This window comes from Diabrotica virgifera, chromosome 5 (assembly GCF_917563875.1).
Source record: "Diabrotica virgifera virgifera chromosome 5, PGI_DIABVI_V3a".
NCBI lineage: Eukaryota > Metazoa > Arthropoda > Insecta > Coleoptera > Chrysomelidae > Diabrotica > Diabrotica virgifera.
The window spans coordinates 132,019,963-132,045,424 of NC_065447.1; the positions used below are offsets into that span (position 1 = coordinate 132,019,963).

At 33.3% G+C, this 25,462-nt stretch overlaps 1 protein-coding gene across 1 annotated transcript; it reads left to right on the forward strand.

Annotated features, from left to right (window-relative positions):
* Positions 1-483: 483 nt before the first annotated feature.
* Positions 484-19,808, forward strand: LOC126885155 (cytochrome c oxidase subunit 6C). Its single transcript, XM_050651582.1, has 3 exons — positions 484-650; positions 806-978; positions 19,505-19,808. Exons 2-3 carry the CDS (start codon positions 809-811, stop codon positions 19,569-19,571), a joined length of 237 nt encoding a protein of 78 aa, XP_050507539.1. The 5' UTR covers positions 484-650; positions 806-808; the 3' UTR covers positions 19,572-19,808.
* The last annotated feature ends 5,654 nt before the right edge of the window (positions 19,809-25,462 follow it).

Consider the following 25,462-nt stretch of genomic DNA (forward strand, 5'->3'; position numbering starts at 1 on the left):
GGCCGTTACTGACAGGTTTTACGTTTTACTGTATATTATATAAATAAAAATAAAACTAGTTTTTGTTGTTTTCTTTGTCTTTTATTTTGACATCTAACAAAATATTCTGTCATTTCTTCTTTTTGGGTTGTTATCTGTCATTTTTTTTCTTTTCTGAGCTGTCAAGTGTCATTTTTCCGTCGTTGGCGACAGTGAGTACAATCTAGTACATTTTATGAAGACTTCTAGCACAGTACATAGAGGTATATATTAACATAGAGGGAGCCTACCTTCCGCGCTTCCTGACGACAAGATCTCATGGACTGGTTTGCTGCATCTCTTTCTAACACATTGTATCGAAAATCTCGATGACATTCAGTGTGAATATAGGCATGGAAGAGGAGGACAACTGTAGCAGCTTTACTATGCGTAAGAGTGAAACAGCACTAATCCAAAGAAAAAAGATGGCGTCGTCACTTCGCTCTGAATGACACTCTCTCTATGCTAATATTTAACTCTATGGCACAGTACATGACAGACTGTGACTTCTAGTACATTCCTAAATTTTTCAGCGGCAGCACTGGCGAGTAGTTATTAACTGCTGTGGAAGTGTGGAAGAAGGTGAAGGTGGTATTATTTCTTGTCTTGAACAATCGAAAGTTAGAGGGAGAGTGAGTATTATTTTATTTTTTAATCTATTCAAGCCTATAAAGTATATTTTTTGAAATATGAAAATGTGTTTCCCTTATATCATTTATCGCTTATTATTCACACTTAACCTATACCTTAGTATCACAGACACAGAGTTATATAACATCTTTTTAAGAAAATGGCGGGTGGTGAAGTAAGTAAAACAACAAAACCCCAACTAAGAGGTCTCCTAGCTGGACAAATTAAATGGAATATTATCATTGCTGCCACTATGGCTGCTGCAGCTGCCATAGCCCAGAAAGTGTTTGTCAATGATCAGAGAAAGAAGGATTATGCTGCATTTTACAGGTAAGTAGGTAATAATAGCTAGGCTAAATTTACAACTGGAGTTTTGGAATTTTACAATATTAAAAACTTTTGCTATTAATTTATCTAAAGAGCATTTTATTTCTTTTTTTACAAATTATTATTATAGAGTTGTTCCAAAAACAGGCAACTTACTTTTTGCAGTGTTACCTACCAAAGTTTATATATAAAATTCAAACTAAGGGAAATCAAATACTTCTCGCATATCCATATCCCGCCAGTGGTCGCTATATGAGATTTTCTCTCATGGTTTCAGAAAATTGCACAGAATTTTTTTTCTGGGAAATTATACGCTCTGTAGTTCCTTCTAGTCTCCTAACTATCCTCCCTCGACATTCTAATAGACTCGTCCGCTTAGATAGTGACAGTTGACCTAATATCACCCAATTGTTGAGTCAGCGCGCTTCAAGTGAGACATTCTCTCATCAAGCGACCACCCGCGTTATGAACTGTACATAAAAATTAATTTTATTTTGGCACTTAAAACCTGAAATAGTGTAAAAAAATTGTAATTATTGTCATCAATCAATTTTTCCAGAGCATTCTTGTTATATTTGTGTGCTGTGACGTAAATGATCAAGATACGGAGATTGATTAATATTTGTTTAATTCCGATTATTTCTTTTTATTTTATTATATTATTATCTATATTATGTTATATTATTTTTTTCTTATTATTAGTTAATAAAAAAAGTTTAAAAGCTGTTTTAAAAATTCTATTTTGTAAAAAAAGGCAAAATTTGGATATTTGAGAGAAAATCTCACTCGTGACCACTCGCGTAACAATCTACCTAGCGACCAATGCCGGGATATACTCATTATAGGTCAGATTTATCTGTTTTAGCTCCTAATCAACTTTCTCAATGCCTTTATTGTTAACACATTCACGGACACGACTGCATATGAAGACACTTACTACATAAGATGTGTCTACATGTGAAGCGTGTCAGCAAATATGTTAATCGATTATTTAATTTCGTCTAAACTTTTACTTTCATGTACTCATCGAGTCTATCTTCTCACCTTTTAGTTAGTCTTACACTTCTTTTTGCATATTCCTTTAGCTTTTGTCACCTACTGTAACTTACTTTCGGCCATTCTTACAACATGACCAAACTATTCAAGTTTTATACTTTCTTGTTCAGTTATTCTTCTATACCTACTCATTCTTTGCCTGTTCCTCATACTTTTCCCCTAATCTTTCTTATACCTCTTGCTGTTAACTTACTTTCATATTATTTGTTAAGCATCTCCATGATTTACTAGCATATTGTATTCGTGATGTTAAGTCACAATGACGACCTCTAGTGGATTTCGGCTGAACTAACATTGAGGGTGTTTTCAATGTCAAACGCTAAGCGCACATGCATTTGAAACAGGTAGGTAATATTCATTATTTATTTTTACATGTATTTTACAAATATTATATACAACATAGACGCCAACTTTTATTGAAAGGTGAAAATTTTTTTATGATAGAATTTATTCATCCACAAAGTTTACACAATTCTTACAAAAAAAATGTATAAATCTTATTGGACTAGTCAAAATTTTAGTACAATAGAGTACACTATACAGTAAAAGTACACATAATGTAAAACAGTGATTACAATAAAATACATAAGAAATATAAAAGTTACAAATAAAAATTTTAGAACTACATATGTATTGTTGCAAAAATGTTAAAAATTTAAAAATCCATCAATACTGTAGAATGTGTTGTCCATTAAAAATGAATACACAGTTTGGCGAAAACCTTTGTGAAGAATTACTGAGAGTTAATATATTGACTATTTTATTGTAACATTTTATTCCAATATATTCAGGTGCATGTTGGGATACACCTAATTTAGAGAAAGGTTGTCGAAAATTTGATTTACCTCTAGTATAATGTGAGTGAATGTCCTCATTTCTGTCAAACTTAAGCTTGTTTTCCTCAATGTGCAATATTAATTGGAAAATTAAAAGGCTAAGTAGTGTTAAAATATTAGACTTCTTAAATAGTGGTTTGCAACTATCCGAAAATGGAACGCCATACATACTTCTTAAAACTTTCTTTTGGGCTATAAATGCCCATTCAAAATGAGATGAGCAGTCCCAAAATATTAAGCCATACTGAAGTACAGACTGGACTAAACTAAAGTAAATCATTCGCAATATGATCCTCCTTTATGCTTTAATTTAAACCGCGGAGATGTTTTAACTGATGAAATGAAAACTGAAAGCTTTTTCTACGACTTTAAATCAGCAAATTTTCAAGGTATTTCTGATTACTTAGACACAATATACTGGGATGAAATTTTCAGAGACAAAAGTTTAGATGATATGGTCAATATACTTTATGATGTCTTATATGGCGCTATTGATGTTTATGTACCAATGAAAAAGTTTTATACCAGCAATTTTCCTAAATGGTATACCCGAGAGCTAAGAAACTGCATCATTGCTAAAAAGAAAGCTCATAAGAAATTTAAAGTGACCAGGTTACCTCAAGACTATAATGAATTTTCTAGATTGAGGTCGATATGCAAGTCCTTATCAGGTCAAGCATACAATCAGTTTGTAGCAAACGTTGAACATACACTTCCTAGTAACATTAAAAGCTTCTGGAGGTTCATAAATTCTAAAAGGAACAATAATAGCATTCCGAACACTTTAAACCATAATGGCCAAACCAGTTCCGATGGTCCTACCATAGCCATGATGTTTGCTCAGTACTTTGCTGCAGTATATAGTGAGGACGAATGTCCTATTCCAAATAGTGCAAGGGCTAACACTAGTTTCAACATTACTGGTTGTGACTTATCTATTTCAGAGGTATATACCAAATTATCCCAGCTAAACATACATAAGGGTCCAGGGCCTGATGGAATCCCACCCAAGTTACTGAAATACTGTAGTTTTAATCTTGCTCGTCCCTTATTCTTTATTTTTCAAAAATCATTACAAACGAGTGAATTCCCTCCCATTTGGAAAGTTAGTTTTATATCACCGATATTCAAGAATGGAGATAGAAGCGGGGTACAGAGCTACAGACCTATTAGTATCCTTAATACTATACCTAAACTATTCGAGAGTTTAATATGTGACAAAATTAAGCCTACTATACAAAATGTAATCATTGAACAACAGTATGGTTTTGTTATGGGGAGATCAACTGAAATGAACTTGTTAAATTATACCTCCTTCTTAAATGAAGCATTGGAAAGTAAACAACAGGTAGATGCGATTTATACAGATTTTTCCAAGGCATTCGATAGAGTCAACCATACGTTATTGTTACATAAGATCGAACAGTTGGGTTTCTCTGATCCTCTGCTTAGTTGGATTCGAAATTATCTATTAGATAGAAGGCAGATAGTTCGTATTAAGAATTATTTATCTAATGAAATTATAGTTACATCGGGTGTACCTCAAGGCTCCCACTTAGGACCTATCCTTTTTAGTTTATTTATAAATGACATAAATAAAAGCTTCAATTTTGCTCAATTTCTTCTATTTGCTGATGACCTTAAATTATTTCACATAATTACCTCTGATTTGGATCACTACAATTTGCAATCAGATCTTAATGGTCTTGTGGAATGGTGCTCACTTAATGGTATGGACTTAAATGCAAACAAATGCCATGCTATAACTTTTACTCGACTAAGACACTTTGAGAATAATTCTTACTTTATATGGGACACTAGGTTACAATTAGTTGACTCAGTTATAGATCTGGGTGTTATTCTTGATACTAACTTAAATTTCAACCTACACATTAATAGCATGGTTTCTAAGTCATTATAGATGCTTGGCTTTGTTAAAAGATGCAGCTATGACTTTATGACTGGTCGTTCTTTAAAATTTCTTTATTGTTCTTTGGTTAGACCACATTTAGATTATGCATCATGTGTTTGGTCACCTCAATATAACTGTCATATTAATAAAATCGAACAAGTTCAGCGTAAATTCTTACGTTATTATGCTTATAAGATGCATCTCACTGGTCAAAGTTATGAGTCTTTACTGCAAATTATTCGACTTGACTCATTACAGAGTCGTCGTCAACATAAAGATCTTTGCTTCTTATATAACTTAATTCATGGTCATAAATTCTGTATCCCACTTTTAAATAAAATTGGTCTACATGTACCTTCAAGAACCACCCGTTCTGTGACCACCTTCCACGAGGTCATTAACCGCACAAATTATGGTTCAAGTTCCTATCTCTCTAAAACTATTAAATTAGCAAACACATTATCTCCGCAAATTGATTTCTTTGTGAACGACTTTACTGCGTTTTCCACACAATTACATTTATACTTAACTTAATGTTCTAATTTCAAGACTGATTTGTCAACTACTGTTATTGTCTTTGTTCTAGGATAAGTTGTATTTGTCAATTTCAAAATGTTCTAGCTCTCAAGTGTTAAATGAGAGCAAGTAATTTTATTCTTTATTATTGTTTGTTATGTATTTACCAATTTTGTACCTACTAGATCTTATTTTTCTAATTTGTGTGGCATTTTAATTGTATCATGTACTAATGGACTTCGGTCTGTAAATAAATAATAAATAAATATATCAAATGAGACAGCTTCTCTTAAATAATGCATTATATAACTACATGTACTTAACTTTGCTGATACATGATTTACATGAGATTCTCATGTAAGTTTATGATCAAGGGTTACCACCAACAATTTCGTTGTAGTATAACTTTCTACTGATTTGCCATCCACATGTAAATAAAAGTCAGAATTTGGAGTTAAGTTTTTTGGAAAGAAACGCATAAAATGTGTTTGTGTTACGTTGAGCTTGAGTCCATTATTTTTACAATATTATTCTCTTCCAAATAAAACTTCCAGCGGTCCAGATGGTGTTCCTAATTTCCTGTTAAAAAATGTGTCTGCACTGTTGTTGGGCCATTACTGTTATTATTTAATAAATCCTTACAGTCTTCTACATTCCAGGTGCTTGGAAGGAGAGTTTTGTTGTACCCATATTTAAAAAAGGTAAGAAGAATGACATAGAAAATTATCGTAGTACAGTGGAACCCCGATAAGTCGGCCCCCGATAACCCGGAAGTCCGGCTAACCCGGACCGATTTTCATCGGATAAACATTTTGATTTTCAATATTTTGTATTTTTCAATTTAATTGTGGCTTATTTCCAATCAAAATAGTTAATTATCAGACAATCCTTTCAACAATAAAAATGTATGTAATATAATATTTGAGAGATAATGTGTCTAGACTCTCTGTGTCGTGTACTTATGTGTGTAATTTGAACACGAGATTAAAAATGACTCATAGTACACGCCGCAGAAACAACAGCCAGCTGTCTGAAGTATCTATTCCTTTTTATTTCAAACTGTCAGCATTGTTTAGGAAAGACTATTTAAAAAATTCTTTTATAAACAATGGTCTTTAGTATTGTGTGTCTGGTATTGTTCTGCTTACGTTTGGGTTTGGTGTTTTTTTTAGTAATTTTAATGAGTAGGTAATACTGTGCATATTTATAAATATATTTCATGTTATTTCAATTCTAACGGAGTTTATCTGTAAGTATACCGTATTTTATTAATTTTTACCATATTCTCCGGCTATCTCGGATTTTCGATAACCCGGATCGGTCGTGGTCCCGATTAATCCGAGTTATCGAGGTTCCACTGTATATGCATTCAATCCGCAATTCCTAAACTCTTTGATAGTTTGGTAGCTAAGCAGCTGCCGTGGGTGTGCAGGGGTCTGACACAAGGGGGGTGCAGGGGGAGAAAAATCTACAGTAACGAATCTAATTTGCTACCAATCTGATCTCTTAAAGCATATGGAAGATCGTAAGCAGATTGATGCTATTTATACGGATTTCAGTAAGGCATTTGATCGTGTTGGCAAGAATATTGAAAGTTTTTCTTCAAAACTACCAGCTACATATACATCACTCCAATCAATATTAGCTAAAATATTTTGAAAAGTTATTAAGTTGGCATCGCATAAGTTTCTGGTAAAAATAAATATGTTGCCCAATAATTAATTTAAAACACATAAAAATAAATAATGAATATTACCTACTTGTTTCAAATGCACGTGTGCTCAGCATTTGACATTGAAAACACTCTCAATGCTAGTTCAGCCGAAATGCACGAGAGGTCTCGTTATGACAACTTCGTGAATAGTATTTTGTAAATTCTTATTTTAGTCTTCAGTGAGCTATGGACATAGGTACCTATCCATTTATTATTTATTTGTAAAACAATCACCATCATTTTCACAAAATTTTCTTGGTATTTATTTCTGTTCCCATTTTCTTTATGTCTTCTCGCGATAATGTATGATGTATCTATGGAGACCTGTAAGAAGGAGTGGAAACGCAATGCATCGTTTGTGGGCTAACTTTTCAACATCTAATTCAGTTTCCAGCAATCGCCGCTAGAGGCGCAAGTGTTCGAATAGGTGCTACAAATACTTTAGTTCTTATGGACTTATTTATTATTTAACTCATTCTATTCATGTTTTCAGCGTAATTAGACATTCATTTATTGGTTGACTAGTGCTGAATATATTTTATGTTTTATGCCAAAAATAAATTATTTTAACTTTATAACATATCGACGTGTGGTAAAAAGTGTATTCTTTCTATACCATTGGGCGTGTTCACCAGATGCAAACGTTGGCAATCAGTTTGCACTTTATGGTTCTGAACGACTTGCTAACGTCAAACATGTTTGGAAAGCGGTCGCCATTTTTGCAAACATAAGATATTTAAGTTGAACTTTGCAAACGTGTTGAATATTGAAAAAATATGGCGGGAATTTAAATTGTATATATTGTAGAATATATTGATAAGGGTTTTATATATAAAATAAAGGCTACTGAAGATATTCTGCTACGTTATTATCTATTAAATAAATTTTCTTTTTTCCTTTAATAAAATAAAATAAATTCAAAAACATATTTATTGAGAAAATTTATTTTAGGTTACGTTCAAACCAAGCAAGCAAAATGTCAAATTTTAACCTAAACAACCAACCGTTCAGCTCGCTGTCAACAAGTTTAGAATCAAAGCGCAAACATTTGTGAACGTGTTTGCATCTGGTGAATGCAGTCATTGTAGATGGAGATGTGACATCAAATTTAAATTTGTCATTACTTTAATGTGGGACAGCTTATTTTGAATCGGAAATGTTTTATCACATTATTATCTAACTGCCACATTTATATACCAATGGTATTTCAACTGCAAATTAATTAATATTAAAAAGTGTGTTAGCTGAAAAAAATTGAACTTAACTGTACCTAATTGTTTTTAAAAAGTTATTTATATTATTTGAAGTTTATTAATCAAATTTTTTTTGAATTATTCTTTCATTAAAATTTAAACTGTTTTTTCTTTTGAACGCTTCATTTAAATTCTGAAAGCTTATATTTATACAGATCTTTAAATTTAGTTAATAAAAATATATTGTAAATTAACTACAGACGACAGTCTGACTTTTATAAAATTAATGTTATTTTTTGTGAAATATTTTGTCTCAAAAAATGCATTGTTTCGACAGAAAAACTTTCAAGATCCTCTTACTATTATAATTATAATTTTCAGGCTAAAATAAAAACCAATCATAGGATAAACACAAATTTTATTTACACCGAAGGAAATATACCAACGAATATTTGTTGTTTGTTTGGGTTTATATGACTGCGGACACTAAATCCATTCGCCAACCAACGAGTATCATCCATGAACGTTTTAAATAACAAAGACAAATCTTTATAAAAAGTCTTATATTAACTTTGTAAAGTTCCCTTTTGCTCCGACGCCCCTGAGGGGCATAAGGAGTTTCTAAAAAGAAGAAGAAGTTCCCTTTTGAATTTTTTATGGGAACGATAACTCGATATAAATCCCGGTATGAAGCAAGTTCTTTTAGTGTAAGCTTTCTTGGCACTCATTTAAATAATATTAACCACCAAAACCAGTAATCTTATATTAACTACGAATAATTAATTATTTTCGAAATTTTCACATTTACTCCAATGCAAAACTAGCACCTATCTCTACGCAAACGCCGCCATATCTCGATTCCTCTTCTCTGTGTAGGTCTCCATAGTTATATCTCACTACTATTTATTTTTTGAATCCACTTTTAAAATTATGTATGGAATAGATAGATGGTCAGTTCAGGAATGGACAAAAGCTTAAAGTAGATGAAGGAAAATCATACGAATTCGAAATGGTAGAAATATTTACATACCTAGAAGCAATAATATCACGTAAACTGAACATTAAAGAAGAAATACAAGCTAGAATAATGGCAGGCAACAGAAGTGTACATTAGGGTGGGCCGAAAAAGTCAAGAAAATTTTTTTTTGGAAAATGAAGTTTAGTAAAAAAAAGTTGCAAAATCGGCAGACAATCAGTTTTTTTATTTTAATTAAAAAAAAATAGCCCCGCCCCAAGGGGTCGAAAAAATTTTTTTTCTGATAATTTTTTTGAGATTTGATATAGCATAAAACTAAAGTATATTAGCCCATTTATGATGAGAAAAAATTTGGTCACATTATTTTAATATTTAACCGCGCCCTGGCGTTTTGAAAAATGCACTTGAATAAAAAATTCGAAATATTCAGCCCTTCGCTTGAAACAATGATATTGTAGCAAAACAATGAGTCACCGGCCGCAAGACGTAAGCCGAGAAAAGTCTAGATCGAAGCACGCTATACGTGGAACCGACGCGCGGTTGTTGGAAGGTCACACGATAGTCGGAGAGCTGGCTTAGCCCGGAATGATCGAGAATAACGACTAGGATATACAGGGTGTCCCGAAAAGATTGGTCATAAATTATACCACAGATTATGGGGTCAAAAATAGATTGATTGAACCTCACTTACCTATATACAATAGTGCACACAAAAAAAGTTACAGCCCTTTGAAGTTACAAAGTGAAAATCGATTTTTTTTCATATATCGAAAACTCTCAGAGATTTTTTATTGAAAATGGACATGTGGCATTTTTATGGCAGCAACATTTTAAAAAAAAATTAAGTGAAATTTGTGCACCCCATAAAAATTTTATGGGGTTTTGTTCCCTTAAACCCCCCCAAACTTTTGTGTACGTTCCAATTGAATTATTATTGTGGCACCATTAGTTAAACACAATGTTTCTAAAACTTTTTTGCATCTTAGTACTTTTTCGATAAGTCAGTGTTTATCGAGATATTTTGAATATTTGTCGAATCCACCACATATTTGTATATGGTTAAGTACGGTCATAGAGACCTGTTAATAATCTGAAAATTTATTTATAATTTACATTTTTAGGTATATTTTGAAAAAGAAGCTACATCTCGATAAAAGGTGACTTATAAAAAAAAGACTAAGGGGTAAAAGTCCTAAAAACACGTGTTTAACTAATGGTACCACAATAATAGTTTAATTGGAACGTACACAAACATTTGGGGGGTTTAAAGGAACAAAACCCCCATAAAATTTTTACGGAAATATATTGAAAAAGGAGCCGTATCTCGATAAAAACTGGCTTATCGAAAAAATACTAGGAGGCAAAAAAGTTTTAAAAACGTTGTGTTTAACTAATGGTACCACAATAATGAATTAATTGGAACGTACACAAAAGTTTGGGGGGTTTAAGGGAACAAAATCCCCATAAATTTTTTATGGGGTGGACAAATTTCACTATAATTTTGTTTTAAGATGCTCCTGCCATAAGAATGATACATGTCCATTTTCAATAAAAAATCTCTAATAGTTTTCGATATATTGAAAACAATCGATTTTCATTTTGTAACTTCAAAGGGCTGTAACTTTTTTTATGAGCACATTTGTACTAAGGTAAGTTAGGTTCAATCGAACTATTTTTGACCCCAGAATGTGTGGTATAATTTATGACCATTCTTTTCGGGACACCCTGTATAATGCATAATTTTTGTAAATAGAGTAGTCTTAAGCTAAAGTTTGTAAAGTAAACTTGTATAAATAAATAATAAAGTCGTAAATAAATACCCGAACGCTCGTTTTTGTTACAATATATTTAAATATTGCAATAACATTGTATTTTTATCATTTATTCAACCCACACTCACCACGGGGAGGTGGCTGCATGTCGAGTTGCACCCGCCTCCCTCCCATAAATGTTATGTAGTAAATCTAAATTTAATAATAGTAAAGTAAAAGTTAATTATTATTTAATGTTTTTACCTTTTTAACTGTAAAATATTGTGACTTATTTTCGAACGTAGGAAAATTCTGTCTTGCTTCTAGTCTAACTCTTATAAAACCTTCCCTAGCCGAGTGACCACAAAGTTTGCTAGATGCCTCTGTTACAATTTTTATACATCGCTCAACGGCTTGAGTGTGACTTGGTAATTTGCTTAAAAAACGATCTATTTTTAATAGTGTTGAAAAATTCTCGAGAATGAAAAATCGAATATTCTCGATATGGAGAATTTTCTGAGAATGAACCCTATGACGCGCTTAGGGATATTGTTAAAGATGAAATAGGGTATTAACAATTATGAAATTATATGAGACGAAACAACTGTGTTCTTTATATATAAAAAAATACAAAAACAAGAGAAAACACAAATTTTATTTGATAAAAAAAATGAAATTTTTTTCTTAACAGCAAATAATGGATGTGGTGATCTAATCTGAAAAAGATTAGCCTCAGATTCAGAATCTGTTTCTATCATTAGCTCATCCTGCTCATCTACATTCTGCATTTCAAATGTACTGATGAGAAGTTGTGGGATTTTGTTTTTCACGCCAGCTCAGTCATGGCTTGGTCTATGTCTAACAATTTTAAATTGGTAGCAATAAAAGTTTCCTTACCAGCCTCTTCAGCAGTAAGCCGGTTTCTGCACTGGATGATGGGATATTTAATATATCAACTGCTATTTTGGTTAATTTTGTTCCGAAACATGTACCTGTTCATCATGTGACTTGATTGGATATAGTTTTTCAATTGATTTTACAAAGTATGGTTTTCCAAAAAAAAAATCCTCCTTAGATCAATAAAGTGGCAAATCTGCCATTATTTCAGCCGAGTCATCACCATATTTTAAAGTTGCTAAAATTATCTATAAATTCATTTGTCTCAACCTGTTCCTCTCTGCTTAAATGAACACCATTCTAAATATTTGCACATTAATACGGTTAATATAGCACCAAAACAATAAATTCTGATACTCTACCCTAAACACCCTAGCTAGTGGTTCATGGGATTCCCCAGCCCTGGCTACTTCGATTTTTGGGGATTTTGTCTAATGTCGGATTTATACTCAGCTATTGCCACTGCTGCTGCCGGTGACGGAAATATTGCCCGAAATATGATATCGACGCGAGTGAGGTGTTCACATCAGTTCCTCGACAATGTCCTCACAACTCATTACCGAACGACTCACAAGAAAGGAATGTGACAACAGCATCACCTTGCTCCCTAACTCACTTGCCGCTTTGCCGGCGGCAAGTGCGAGAGAGAGTAGCTGAATGTGAATACCCACTCGTATTCGCGCTGCCTCTCCTTTGACTTCCGCCACAAAAACCGACTTTTTGGTTATGACTGTGCAATGGCAGTAGCATGACGAGCAGCAGCGCGAGTGAGCTATTTACACATTCACGCTGCCCACTTCTCTGCCCAATTCCCTGTCCAAGAGGACTGAGCATAAATGCGGTATAAAAGCGCGTGATTCCCCGGCCGGCCAAAGCGAAAAGGCATTTCATGAGCGGAGCAGCAAGTAGGTGTTTGGCCTTCAAGAACAATAATGTTTGGGATGCAAAAAATATACTAGGTGAATTGGCAAAAGCAATATAATATATATGTTACAGTTCAAGTTGATTATCCAGTTGGAGTTGACTTTTCCTAGTTCAAGTCGACTCAAACGGCTGGTTTTAGTAAAAGTTAATTATAAATATAAAATAAAGATTTTTATTCAACATTTATTAGTAAAAGTAGATTCCAACTAGTTAAAGTATACTCTTCCCAATGCCATTTAGTAAAAGTTGATTCACACAAACAACCGATTCTAGAAATTAAATGTTACTCCATATTATGTTCAAATCGTGATATTTATATTCCAGGCTGTATCGTCGCATCCGTTAGGTAAATTATTCCAGTTCGATTTTTTTGCACAAACTTACTCAAAAAGAGGTCCTTATAATGAATCCACAGGGTGTCAGGTGGTACCGTAATCAAAAAATTGTTTAAACAATTTTTTTTAAACAAATTTACAAAAAAAAAATTCGCTTTGGACATTTTTTTACATAATTAATTTGGGTCATTCGGAGCAAAAAAGGTCTTTTGTGATTTTTCTGTAAAATTTATTGTTCTCGAGTTATACTCGATTTAAAATTTGAAAAATGCGAAAATGACCATTTTCAAGGCTTAATAACTCAGTTAAAAATTATTATTATGAAAGTCAGAAGGTCACCAAATCAAATTTTAACGACCCCCCTACAAGGTACTGAAGAAATATTTGTCATTATTGTATTACTAAGCTGTTATTTTTAATTAACAATGAGCGCTAGGAGCGTATTGAGGCGGCTGTCAATGTGAGTGCGACTGAGATGCACCATTGGACGGTCGGAATGGAGGATCTTACTCGCACTCACATTGACGGCCGCCTCAATAGGCTTTTAGCGCTCATTGTTGATAATTAAAAATAACAGCTTAGTAATAAAATAATCACAAAAATTTCTTCAGGATCTTGTAGTGGGGGGGGGGGGGGGCTTTAAACTTTGAATAGGTGACTTTCTGACTTCATAATAATAATTTTTAATCGAGTTATTAAGCCTCAAAAATGGTCATTTCGCATTTTTCAAATTTTAAATCGCGTATAACTCGAAAACTATCAATTTTAGAGAAAAATCACAAGTGACCTTTTTTGCTCCGAATTACCAAAATAATCTAAAAAAAATTTGTCCGGAGTGAAATACTTAGTTATTTATAAAACAGTTCGTGAAGTATGCTTTTTGCGCACGCACGCGATGTTTAGAGCACGAGCGGGCCGAGTGCTATACATCGCCTAAGTGCGCAAAAACTTCACGCAGTTTCATACAATATTTTATCTACCAAAAAACAAATAAAAAACTGCAACTCTTCGTCACTGGAATACATTCCTATTTTACAATTTTTTAAAAACTTTGACATTTAAAAAATCAAACTTCTGTCAAACCACAAAACTGTCAAATCTTTTTTGTAATTTATTGCTCACATGTCATCACCATGACAAAGCGAAAGTTAAGGATATTTGATTATATGAAAGTGTGCTAAAAACCAGTGCGAAAAAGTAAATCCCATTTAAAATACATTATTACTTCAGGCACACTTTAAACCCTTCATGTACTGCTATCTATATTTACAATTTTCACACAATAAAAACTTATACATAATATGAGGTAGAGTAGATAAGAATTATTTTTGTGAATTTGGGTAACAAAAATTGGTTAAACAATTTTTCGACCGTGGTACCGCCTGACATTGTGTATTTGTTATAAGGATGTATTTGTTTGAGTAAGTTTGTGCAAAAAAATCGAATCAGAATAATTTACCTAACGGGGGCGACGGTACAGCCTGGACTAATAAGTAGTTGAAACGGTCAAAACAAAGAGACGCACACTCATCAAAAATGCACGTGAGATTGTACTCGTATAAATTGTATAATCTACTTTTATTAACAAGAGTAAAGTTGTGTTCACTACGAGGCGCCAAGCCTTACACCGATCAATGTATCATACCCATGTATCCAATATCCAATACCAGGTATACTGTCGGCAAACGTACAACAAACACTGAGTAAATACGAAGGGGGACGACAACAATAGATACAAGGCAAGGATACAATCCATTGCTCTCCGTAGTGAACAAACCCTTAGGAAGAGTCAACTTCAATTAGTAAAAGTTGATTTAAATAAAAAAAAGTTTCTCAACCCCCTGGGGCGCGGCTCTTTTTTAAAAGAAAATTTAAAAAATATGTTTAATTATCTACCCATTTTGCAACTTTTTTTACTATACCAACTAAAATTTCCAAAAAAAAATTTTCGGCCCACCCTAGTGTACATGCGCTTAATGGAATGTTGAAAAGCAAGTTTTTATGAAGAAAGACAAAAATACAGTTATACAAATCAACTATACAACCAATAGTAACATACTGCAGTGAGACTGCAATGAAAAAAAATGAACAAAGTTTACTGGAGATCTGGGAAAGGAAAATCCTGAGGAAGATACACTGGGGTGCAAAATTAACCGGACACCATGGGCTCACATAATGTGAGCTCCACACTCTCGCCGAAGTCGATAGAGGTTCAACAAGTACGAGAGTGTTGACGGCCACCTTGTGCAAGTTTGCCTCGCTTCGTTCTACTTCCGTTCTCTGTCGGTCTGGCGCGTCCGAGTCAAAGGGATCTTTGTCGGTATCGCACCGCTTGAATGTGTTCCTCGCGAAGTAGAACGAGTATGTAGAGAGGTACTTCGGACTTCGGTCAACTTTGGCGAAGTAACTTCGCCGAGAGTGTGGAGCCCGCTTAATACATAGAAAGAAATATGATGAAATTGCATATCTGTGAAATAGTATTATCATATCAACAAAAATAAAGACGCTGAGATTAGCGTCTACATTCGCCGGTATTTTAAACCTTCCGAACTATAAACTAATTGCCGTAGTCTTACTACTAAGAACAAGCGCCGCCAGTGGTGTATCATGAATAATTAACGCGACTAATCAAATTATAAAAAATATATAAAAATAATAAAATATTCTCATTAAAGATTCAACAGATATCGCAACCGCGGTTGATGAGTCCGCGGATAACGAGGGATTTCTGTATAATTCGCTATCTTTATGTTGAAATCAGTAAACAGTCTTGTGAGTGGCTTTGTTAAGTTGTGTATATAGGGTAGTACACCATATTTTGTGGTGTTCTCTAAATTTGTGTCATTTTGATTGTTAACATTGTATACTGTCTCATTTCTTAACTCGTTGGAATATAACAATTTTTTGAGCAATTTTGATGGATAACAGTATCTATTAAAGTGTCAAACAAAAGTTTTAGGTTTTTTTCTTTGAACCTTGAGTGTGATATCTTAAGTATTCTATTTTTCATTCCTATTACAGTGTTGATTTTTTGTTTCATAGGATGGTAAGAATGAAACGGAATGAATCTACCTGAATTGGTGTCCTTACGATACCAATCCAGACAGATGATGTTATTATTTGTTCTAACTACTCTAGTGTCTAGGAAAGGGACCGATGAGTCTGAATCCTCCTCCTCCACTGTAAACTGAAAGTTTGCCATCGGCAAACCCATTTTTTGATGATAAAATTGATCTTGGAACGAGAAAAAAGTGTGATTATATAAAAAGGTTATATCCATAAACATTTGTTTAAGGATACTACAATTAGGTTGTACTAGACCAAAATGCTCTTCTATTATTGTTTTTATTAGTTGAAGGGGTATATTCGTAAGCAACTACATCGAAAGACTACTACAAAACCATCCGGTACTACAATGTTATTAATTTTTTCAGCGAATTCAAATGTATCTTTAATCCGAAACTTATTGAAAGACTCAAAAGATGTGGAAAGTATATGTGCGACTATTTTAGCGAGGGGTTGTGTTAATGCTTTTATACATGATACTATTGGCCTTACAGGTATATCAGGTTTGTGGATTTTTGACAAACCATTTTATTACTACAGCCAAATTTCACAAAACGAAAGAAATTACCACAGTCATATTAGTCCATGGTAATAAGGTTTTTTCCATAACACTCGAGCTGCCAGGGTACTGAAGCGTTTTTTCGACAGGTAATACCTGTAAAAGCAAATTGTAACTATTTCCTGCGTACGACCTGACGGCCATTTTTATTTATAAACATTAAGTGTCATAAAATGGCATTTTTCCCTTTTTTCTTCAAATCAATGTAAAACAGTAAAACTTATGGATTTTTTAGTACAAATATCTTTGAGATTATGAAAAACGCTTTAAAATGACGTATTACAAAGTTTGATATACTCATTTATTGTTAATATAATTGCGAAAAAAGGTCGGAATTACAATAAAAATAATTTCGCAATATCTATTGTAAAAATTAGTGTACAGTTTTGAAATTTTTGTCATATAAGGGTTCTTTGGTGCTTAATATGTGATAAAAATTTCAAAGCGATTCATTCAATTGTTTCAATTTTATTCAAATTGTTTATCCTAGAGAGCATTTTTTTTGCAATAACATAAGTCAGAAAGAAAATGACGTTAGAACCATTCCACAGGTGTCGAATGAAAGATCATGAGCTATATTTTCAACTTAGTTTAAAAAAGCGAATAAAAAATGCATTTATTAGTAATAAATAATTATGCAAAAGTATCGTAAATCTTTCCTTATAAACTTTTTATTTTGTTATATAAGAAATTATATATATTTATTACAATTTTTTATCAATTATGATATAAATAACATTACTTGGTAGTTGTGCACTAAAAACAGGGTAAAAAAGTTAATTTTTTTGGAAAAAGTTATTCAAAAAGTTTATAAGGAAAGATTTACGATACTTTTGCATAATTATTTATTACTAATAAAAGCATTTTTTACTCGCTTTCTTTAAACCAAGTTGAAATTATAGCTCATGCTCTTCCATTTGACACCTGTGGAATGGTTCTAAGATCATTTTTTTCTGACTTATGTTATTGCAAAAAAAATGCTCTCTGAGATAAACAATTCGAATAAAATTTAAACAATTGAATGAATCGCTTTGAAATTTTTATCACATAATATGAAGCACCAAAGAACCCTCATTTGACAAAAATTTCAAACCTGTACACTAATTTTTATAACAGTTATTGCGAAAATATTTTTTTTTTGCAATTCCGACCTTTTTTCGCAATTATATTAACAATAAATGAGTATATCAAAATTTGTAATATATGTCATTTTAAAGCTTTTTCCATAATCTCAAAGATATTTGTACTAAAAAAATCATAAGTTTCACTGTTTTCCATTGATTTGAAGAAAAGGGGAAAATGCCATTTTTTGACAGTTAATTGTTTATAAATAAAAATGGCCGCCAGATCCTACGCAGGAAATAGTTAGAATTTGTTGCTATAGGTATTAATTGTCGAAAAAACGCTTCAGTACCCTGGCTGCTGAAGTGTCACGAACAGGGTATATTTTTGTCTTATTATCCTGGCCTATATGTAAGTGACCTTTACTTACAATAAATTCAATGTACTTCTGTTGCTACATCTAGTTTTTACTATTAAAAAAATTCTAATACATATTTGTGTCCTTTTGATATCCTTCTTTTTACCTTGTAAATGTATAAAGTCAATCCTTCAATTTCTAACTTGTTTATAAAGAAAATATCTAATTCTAATGTCCAAAATTCGACCAATTTAAATTTACAATTTTAATGAAGTATTACGTTTAAATTTTGTACTCCACATTTTATGAACGAGAGTCGTTTCCTGTAAGTGAACCGGATGGCGAGTCTGAGTGGGAGATTCCCTAATCACAATATTTTTAACAACTTTATGTAGGCGACACAGGAAACGGGTGACGAACCGGCATTTCAACAAGTGACAGTTGGAGTGTCAATCGTCTCTACGTTCTCCACAAAAAGACTTGTGGTTTAATGACAAGTCTATTGGCATCTCGTCCTAAGCAATACGCCCTCTGGAGGATATTGCAGTAACCGAGCTAAGGGGCCATTGTTTATTTTCTTTCACGTTGACGGTTGAAGGCATGGCATCTGGCATATTGTTTAGGTTAGGAGACTTTGTTTGTTTATGGTTTAATCACGTTTAATTGTTGCTGTATATAACTCGTTTGTTGTTACGTTATTTGTTGTTTCGCGTTAAAGGTTAATTGTGTTTGTGTACAAAATATAATTAAATTTAAAAGAAAAATACAGATAAACCAACAAAACTAAAACACAAAACTAAACATACAACCAAATACAACGTACAATATGTAAACAATGGGACGCCGCGCCGGTAGTTTCTCCACTGTCATCCAATACGACTAACTTCACAATGGCCCCTTAGCTCGGTTCAATTTGATACCACATTGGCGCTGCGATCTTAATCCGAATCGCCAATTGGCATCTCGTCCTAAGCAATACGCCCTCTGGAGGATATTGCAGTAACCGAGCTAAGGGACCATTGTTTATTTTCTTTTACGTTGACGGTTGAAGGCATGGCATCTGGCATATTGTTTAGGTTAGGAGACTTTGTTTGTTTATGGTTTAATCACGTTTAAATGTTGCTGTATATAACTCGTTTGTTGTTATTTATTTTGTTTGTTGTTACGTTATTTGTTGTTTCGCGTTAAAGGTTAATTGTGTTTTGTGTACAAAATATAATTAAATTTAAAAGAAAAATACAGATAAACGAACAAAACTAAAACACAAAACTAAACATACAACCAAATACAACATACAATATGTCATAGAAAAAAGTGTTGTGTGATTTGGTAGAATGCGATCTTACTCTTTAAAAAATATGTCACGTATTTCAGCGCCTTCTCAGCACCTGGTTTAATGGAAGGGTACTACAAATCTGGCCTCCACATAAGTAGTCTGTAGCTTCGACATGAAATTTTAAACGTTCTTGTTGTTGATTGGATAGGAAGAGAGAATCTAGCCCCCATGCTAGGTACATCATAGCCTCCATACGGTACTTCCAATATTTTATTCAAGTGGACAATAAAGGTACAACACAAACAACTTTTGTTTCTTAATTATTTATTTATACAATAATGTGACATTTTACATAGAAATATGAGTATTTAATTTGGATTAAATATATGTTTACTCGTTGAATTTTTCCACCGTCTGCACACAACACCTGATGGGAGCCATTAGACCTAACAACAAAACGCGAAATAAAATGTGTATTTTAAAACTGTTGGATAAACAGTACCTTATTTATAGTATCATGCCTACAGTCAGAAAATCTCTACCCTAGGCTACGGCTCCACGGGCGAGAAATTGACGCTAGCAGTAGCAGTAAAATTAACTTAAGGTTCCGCGGAACGGAATAGGAATAGCCGAACTGTACCGACTACAGGACTTGTGCGTAGTCGGTTCAGTTCGGTTATTCCCATTCCGTTCCGCGGAACCTTAAAGTTCATTTTACTGCTACTGCTAGCGTCAATTTGTCGCCCGTGGAGCCTTAGCCTTACAATCAGAAAAACTTATCTTTATAAAGGTACTCGATTACAAAATAACAAAAATATCAAAAAACACGACTGAATATCAGCTTTTTATGGTGACACAAACACATCACATAAACCGACCATATAAAATAACTGAACGACAACGAACGAACGAACACGAACACTGAACACAGATAGCGAAGGATTTGTCAAAAGTCATGTTCCACCAATCACAATGCCGACATCAGCGCCTCTGACAAAATGGAAGGAAAATAAATACAATTACATGTTTTTTATTAGAGTGCGCGGGGCATGCAACATGTAAACAATGGGACGCCGCGCCGGTAGTTTTTCCACTGTCATCCAATACGACTAACTTCACAATGGCCCCTTAGCTCGGTTCAATTTGATACCACATTGGCGCTGCGATCTTAATCCGAATCGCCAAAGCAATAAGCCCTCTGGAGGATATTGCAGTAACCGAGCTAAGGGGCCATTGTTTATTTTCTTTCACGTTGACGGTTGAAGGCATGGCATCTGGCATATTGTTAAGGTTAGGAGACTTTGTTTGTTTATGGTTTAATCACGTTTAATTGTTGCTGTATATAACTCGTTTGTTGTTACGTTATTTGTTGTTTCGCGTTAAAGGTTAATTGTGTTTTGTATACAAAATATAATTAAATTTAAAAGAAAAATACAGATAAACGAACAAAACTAAAACACAAAACTAAACATACAACCAAATACAACATACAATATGTAAACAATGGGACGCCGCGCCGGTAGTTTCTCCACTGTCATCCAATACGACTAACTTCACAATGGCCCCTTAGCTCGGTTCAATTTGATACCACATTGGCGCTGCGATCTTAATCCGAATCGCCAATTGTAAGAACCATAATAATTTCTTTTCATTTAAAAGATCACCACTGCCTTCCGAGGCGCAGAGATCGTTGGATTGGAACGACAGTTCAACAAGTGACAGCTGGGCTGTCGGTCTTTCTAACGGTTTTCATTGAATTCTTTCACCTTTGATCCGTCCTTTGAAATTGGTTGGGTGGAAGGTTCTGAATTGGAAATTTGCCGCAATTACAATCAGAGGGGGAGAAGAAGTAATTTCAGACAGCTGTTCGAACAGTGACAGACGAATGGTTGTTTGAAGTTACGAGTCTCTTCTCTCGAAGTCTCTCAAAAAATCTAATATGTGCGGTTGGATTTGGAATTTTGAATTTCCCGGTCAGACGTAACAAAACAGAAGACGACATTGACAATCGATGGATCGATAGGTGTCATTTTGTAAAAAATCAATTTCTAAAGACTTTTGTCTAAATTTTCTTACAATGGATTAGGGTTGTGTAGGGAGGACCTGGCTCAGTTTTGGTATCTGGTTTTATTAGCTAAGTAATAACAACAAAAATATCTGTCTTACTTATGTATTCACAAAAAAGACAAGGTCAAATATGTGTCCTTATTTTCACTGAGCACTAGTGCACCTATTTCGGTAAGAATTGCTTGTTCTATCTTTAAGCATATTTGTAAAGAATGTTTTTCTTTGTAGCAAGTCCTGAAGAAGCCTAAAATCAATAGGCGAAAGCTTGACAAAGATAAAAGGCACTCACTTTGAAGCACCAGTCTTTCATTGCTTGTTCTATCTTTAAGCATATTTGTAAAGAATGTTCTTCTTTGTAGCAAGTCCTGAAGAAGCCTAAAATCAATAGGCGAAAGCTTGACAAAGATAAAAGGCACTAACTTTGAAGCACCAGTCTTTCATTGCTTCCTCAGTACTAGGATTCTTCCCAGCTGTTATCTCAGTACTTTGTTATTTACTGGTAACCCAATTACTCCTTGGACGTTATATATTGTTATATTTCTATTTGATATGAAAATTAAAATTTGATAATTATAGACAAAATTCAATTTAATATAAAATATTTTCAATTTTCTCAACCACGGGCATATAAATTTAGAACAACCTGTATACAACAAATTGTTATATTTAATTTTAAGAAGTGATTAAACGATACTCGGAACAATGCGCTTAAAATAAAACTAAAGTGAAATCGATAATAGGTCATTATCGTTGTTCGCGGAAGGTTCAATCATTAGCCGATGCTAAAGAAGACTTAGTGAAAGTAGATAATAGATCATTAAATTTTGTAATTAGTAGAAAGTAATTTTAGAATGGGAATTAACTATTTTTTTTGGAAATCCATTAAGCATATTTAGAAAGTTTAAAAATCGGTTTTGAGGAATACTGCGAATGAGAGTTGGTGGTGGAAGTTTTGATTTGTGAATCTGGAAGGGATATTTAGAAAGTAGGGGAATGAATGACAAATAGAGATCAGAATGTTTTGAGCTGTCGAGAAGTGAAGTCGAGTAGTAGACGGTAGTGTACGGAGAGTGAGAAAGCCTGTGTAGTTCCGTGAGTGTGAAGTATCTATCGTAGAACGAGAGGTAGGCCAGGTTGAGAGTAAAAGAACCTCCTTGAGCCAAGAGTTCCCGGTAGCTGATTGCAGTTTCGAAAAAGGTAGAACACAGCATCACGACAGAAGCAGGAAACGAGAGCTATACGAGCTAGTTTCAGAGGAGAACATTACTGGAAGCCAGGACGAGGTTTGGATTGCAGCCAAGGATAGCAGGAAACGGATCTTGTGTGAAGACATTCTCAGTGCACCAGAAAAAGGTCAGTCTCATTTGTTTGGACATGAATGTATGGGTTTTTCGTAGTAAATACCACATTTAAAATTGAAGAAACATAATCAATAATATCAGAAAAGCTTCATCAAACTTAAATAGAATTGTTGCTAATAAATCATAATAGTTAAATGTTAATAAAAACTTTCAATTGGAAATCAAAAGAAAATAAGATTCCCATGTGTAAATGTTATGTTTAAGAAAAATAAGATATAGCAAATATTAAGCAGTGATTGCCATTTTAATAAAATAAACAATATTTTGATTACAATTGTAACCCATATGTGTTATTATTTTACTCTTTTCTTTCCTATCCCGATTAGGAACCATTAAGAAATACTTAGAAGCCACGTATGTAAGTAATTAATTTTATAAAAAGCCCTGAGATTGAAAACATATTGATATGTGATCTGGTAAATTAATTAGATTATTATTAATGCATTGATTAAATTAAATGACATATAAAAATATTATCTCATATCAATAATCAAGATCACAACAACTGTCGTCCAACGTGGAGGGCATTGTAAAGTATTTCTAGTGGCAAATTTGAAGGATAGAAAGAGTAAAGCCGGTATTTGAAAATTTATATGCCTGTGGTAAAAAGTGAGATACTTACATTTGATAACATAAAATTTTAGATCTCTTTAGGTACAAATTTTACATAACTGATTTAATATTTTATTTTTACGATATTTACATTTGATATATTTATTGACAATTTATAATATTTGGGTGAGAAAAAGTCGTCTTGGTAACATACTAGTAAAATTTCATATTTGGCGGGGACAGTACTTCTTGAAAACAAATGTCTGTGACAAGAAGCCAAAGCAAAGACAACAAAAAACAAAAAGAACATTCAAATCAAGAGAATAATTCAGACCAAGAAGATATTTTAGACACGACAATCATGGCATCAGAACAGCAAGAATTATCAGGAATAGATAAATTATTACAAATGATGCAACTCCAGTCACAAAGAATAGAACAAAAAATGGATAAAAATCAGGAGGAAACAAAACAAGCAATGGAGAAAAATCAGGAAGAAACATCAAAGAAAATGGATAAAGTGGATCAAAAAATGGATGAAACACAACAAAAAATGGATGAAACACAACAAAAAATAGATGAAACACAACAAAAATTGGATCAAAAAATGGATGAAACACAACAGAAAATGGATGAAACAAAAAGAATAATGCAAGAAAATCTGAAGGAAACAAAACAAGCCATAGAAGAGAACAACAAGAAAATGGAGGAACGCATAGAAAAGTATGAAATGAAAATTAAGGATCACATGAAAGAACAAGAAATGAAAATTCAAAATAAAATAAAGGAGATAACGAATTGCCAGAAAAAAGAAATGGAAAGTTTGGAAAACAAGTTGCAAAACGCTATTCAAGCAGACATAGAAGAAGTGGAAAGAAAGATTGCGGAAATCAATACTCAACAGAATGTCGGAGAAAGAAGAGAAATGATTATACATAGCACAGATGACGTGAAGATAAGGTTTGGCGGGGATGTAAGAAGATTACACCCAGTGCCGTTCATAAATAGCCTGAAAAAGAAAATACAGCATATCGGAAATTTCGAAACAGCAAAAGAAACTATCAGAAACCATCTCAAATATGAAGCAAGCCTATGGTTCGATAGCAAAGAAGAAGAATTCGGCAATTGGCAACAATTTGAACAAAAATTTTTGAATTATTTCTGGGGAAAGGTCCAACAATTGGAAATTAACAAGGAATTGCAAAATGGGAAATACAATGATAGGATGGGTGTATCAGAAAGGACATATGCTTTGCAAATTTACAATAATGCAAAACATTTACAATATAATTACTCATCGGAACAATTAGTCGAACTGATTGCAAGACATTTCGAGGAAACGCTGGAAGACCATATCACATTACAAAATTACAAAGACATAGATAGTTTATGCCAATTCCTACAAATAAGAGAATCACGTCTAAGAGAAAGAAAATCAAGAAAGTCGCGAGAAGATTACAGGCCCCGAGAAACACAAGATTACAGAGATAGAAATCAAAATAGGAGGGACTATACAAGACGAGATTTTAATCCCAGAAGGGAAAACGAAAATAGAGACAACGGAAGAGGAAATTATGAACAAAGAAATAGGCAATGGAATGAGGACAGAAATCGAGAATACCAGAATAGAAACACCACACGCTCAAATCAAGAAAACAGAAATAATGGTAGACAAAATGAACAGGGATATCGAGAAAACCGAAACAGATCCGACAGACCAAGAGAAAATAGAAGAGAAGTAAATAATACCCAGACAGATGAATATGACGGAGAGAGACATTATGACGAAAATATAAACAACGATGAGCAACCGGCGTTTTTTCACGACGGCGCTCACTAAAAACCAAAAATCAAACAGGAATCTTTTGTCACCCCAAGGAGTTTATTAAATTGGCAGGAAACAACGAAAAGAAAAATGGAGTTAATTTAAAATTTGTGGATGGATTTATCAACGAGAAACCAATTAAAATTATGATAGACACTGGATCTGAAATAACATTGGTCAACAGAAAACTAATAGAAGAAGTTAACTTAACAAATTTAATTTACAAAATACCTAGGGTAAATTTAGTGGGC

Excerpts from the sequence above, each read along its gene's own strand:
- LOC126885155 (XM_050651582.1), top strand. The coding sequence starts at position 809 with ATGGCGGGTGGTGAAGTAAGTAAAACAACAAAACCCCAACTAAGAGGT. Across the intron at positions 979-19,504 it reads GATTATGCTGCATTTTACAG|CGCCTTCTCAGCACCTGGTT; the intron begins GTAAGTAGGTAA and ends CACGTATTTCAG.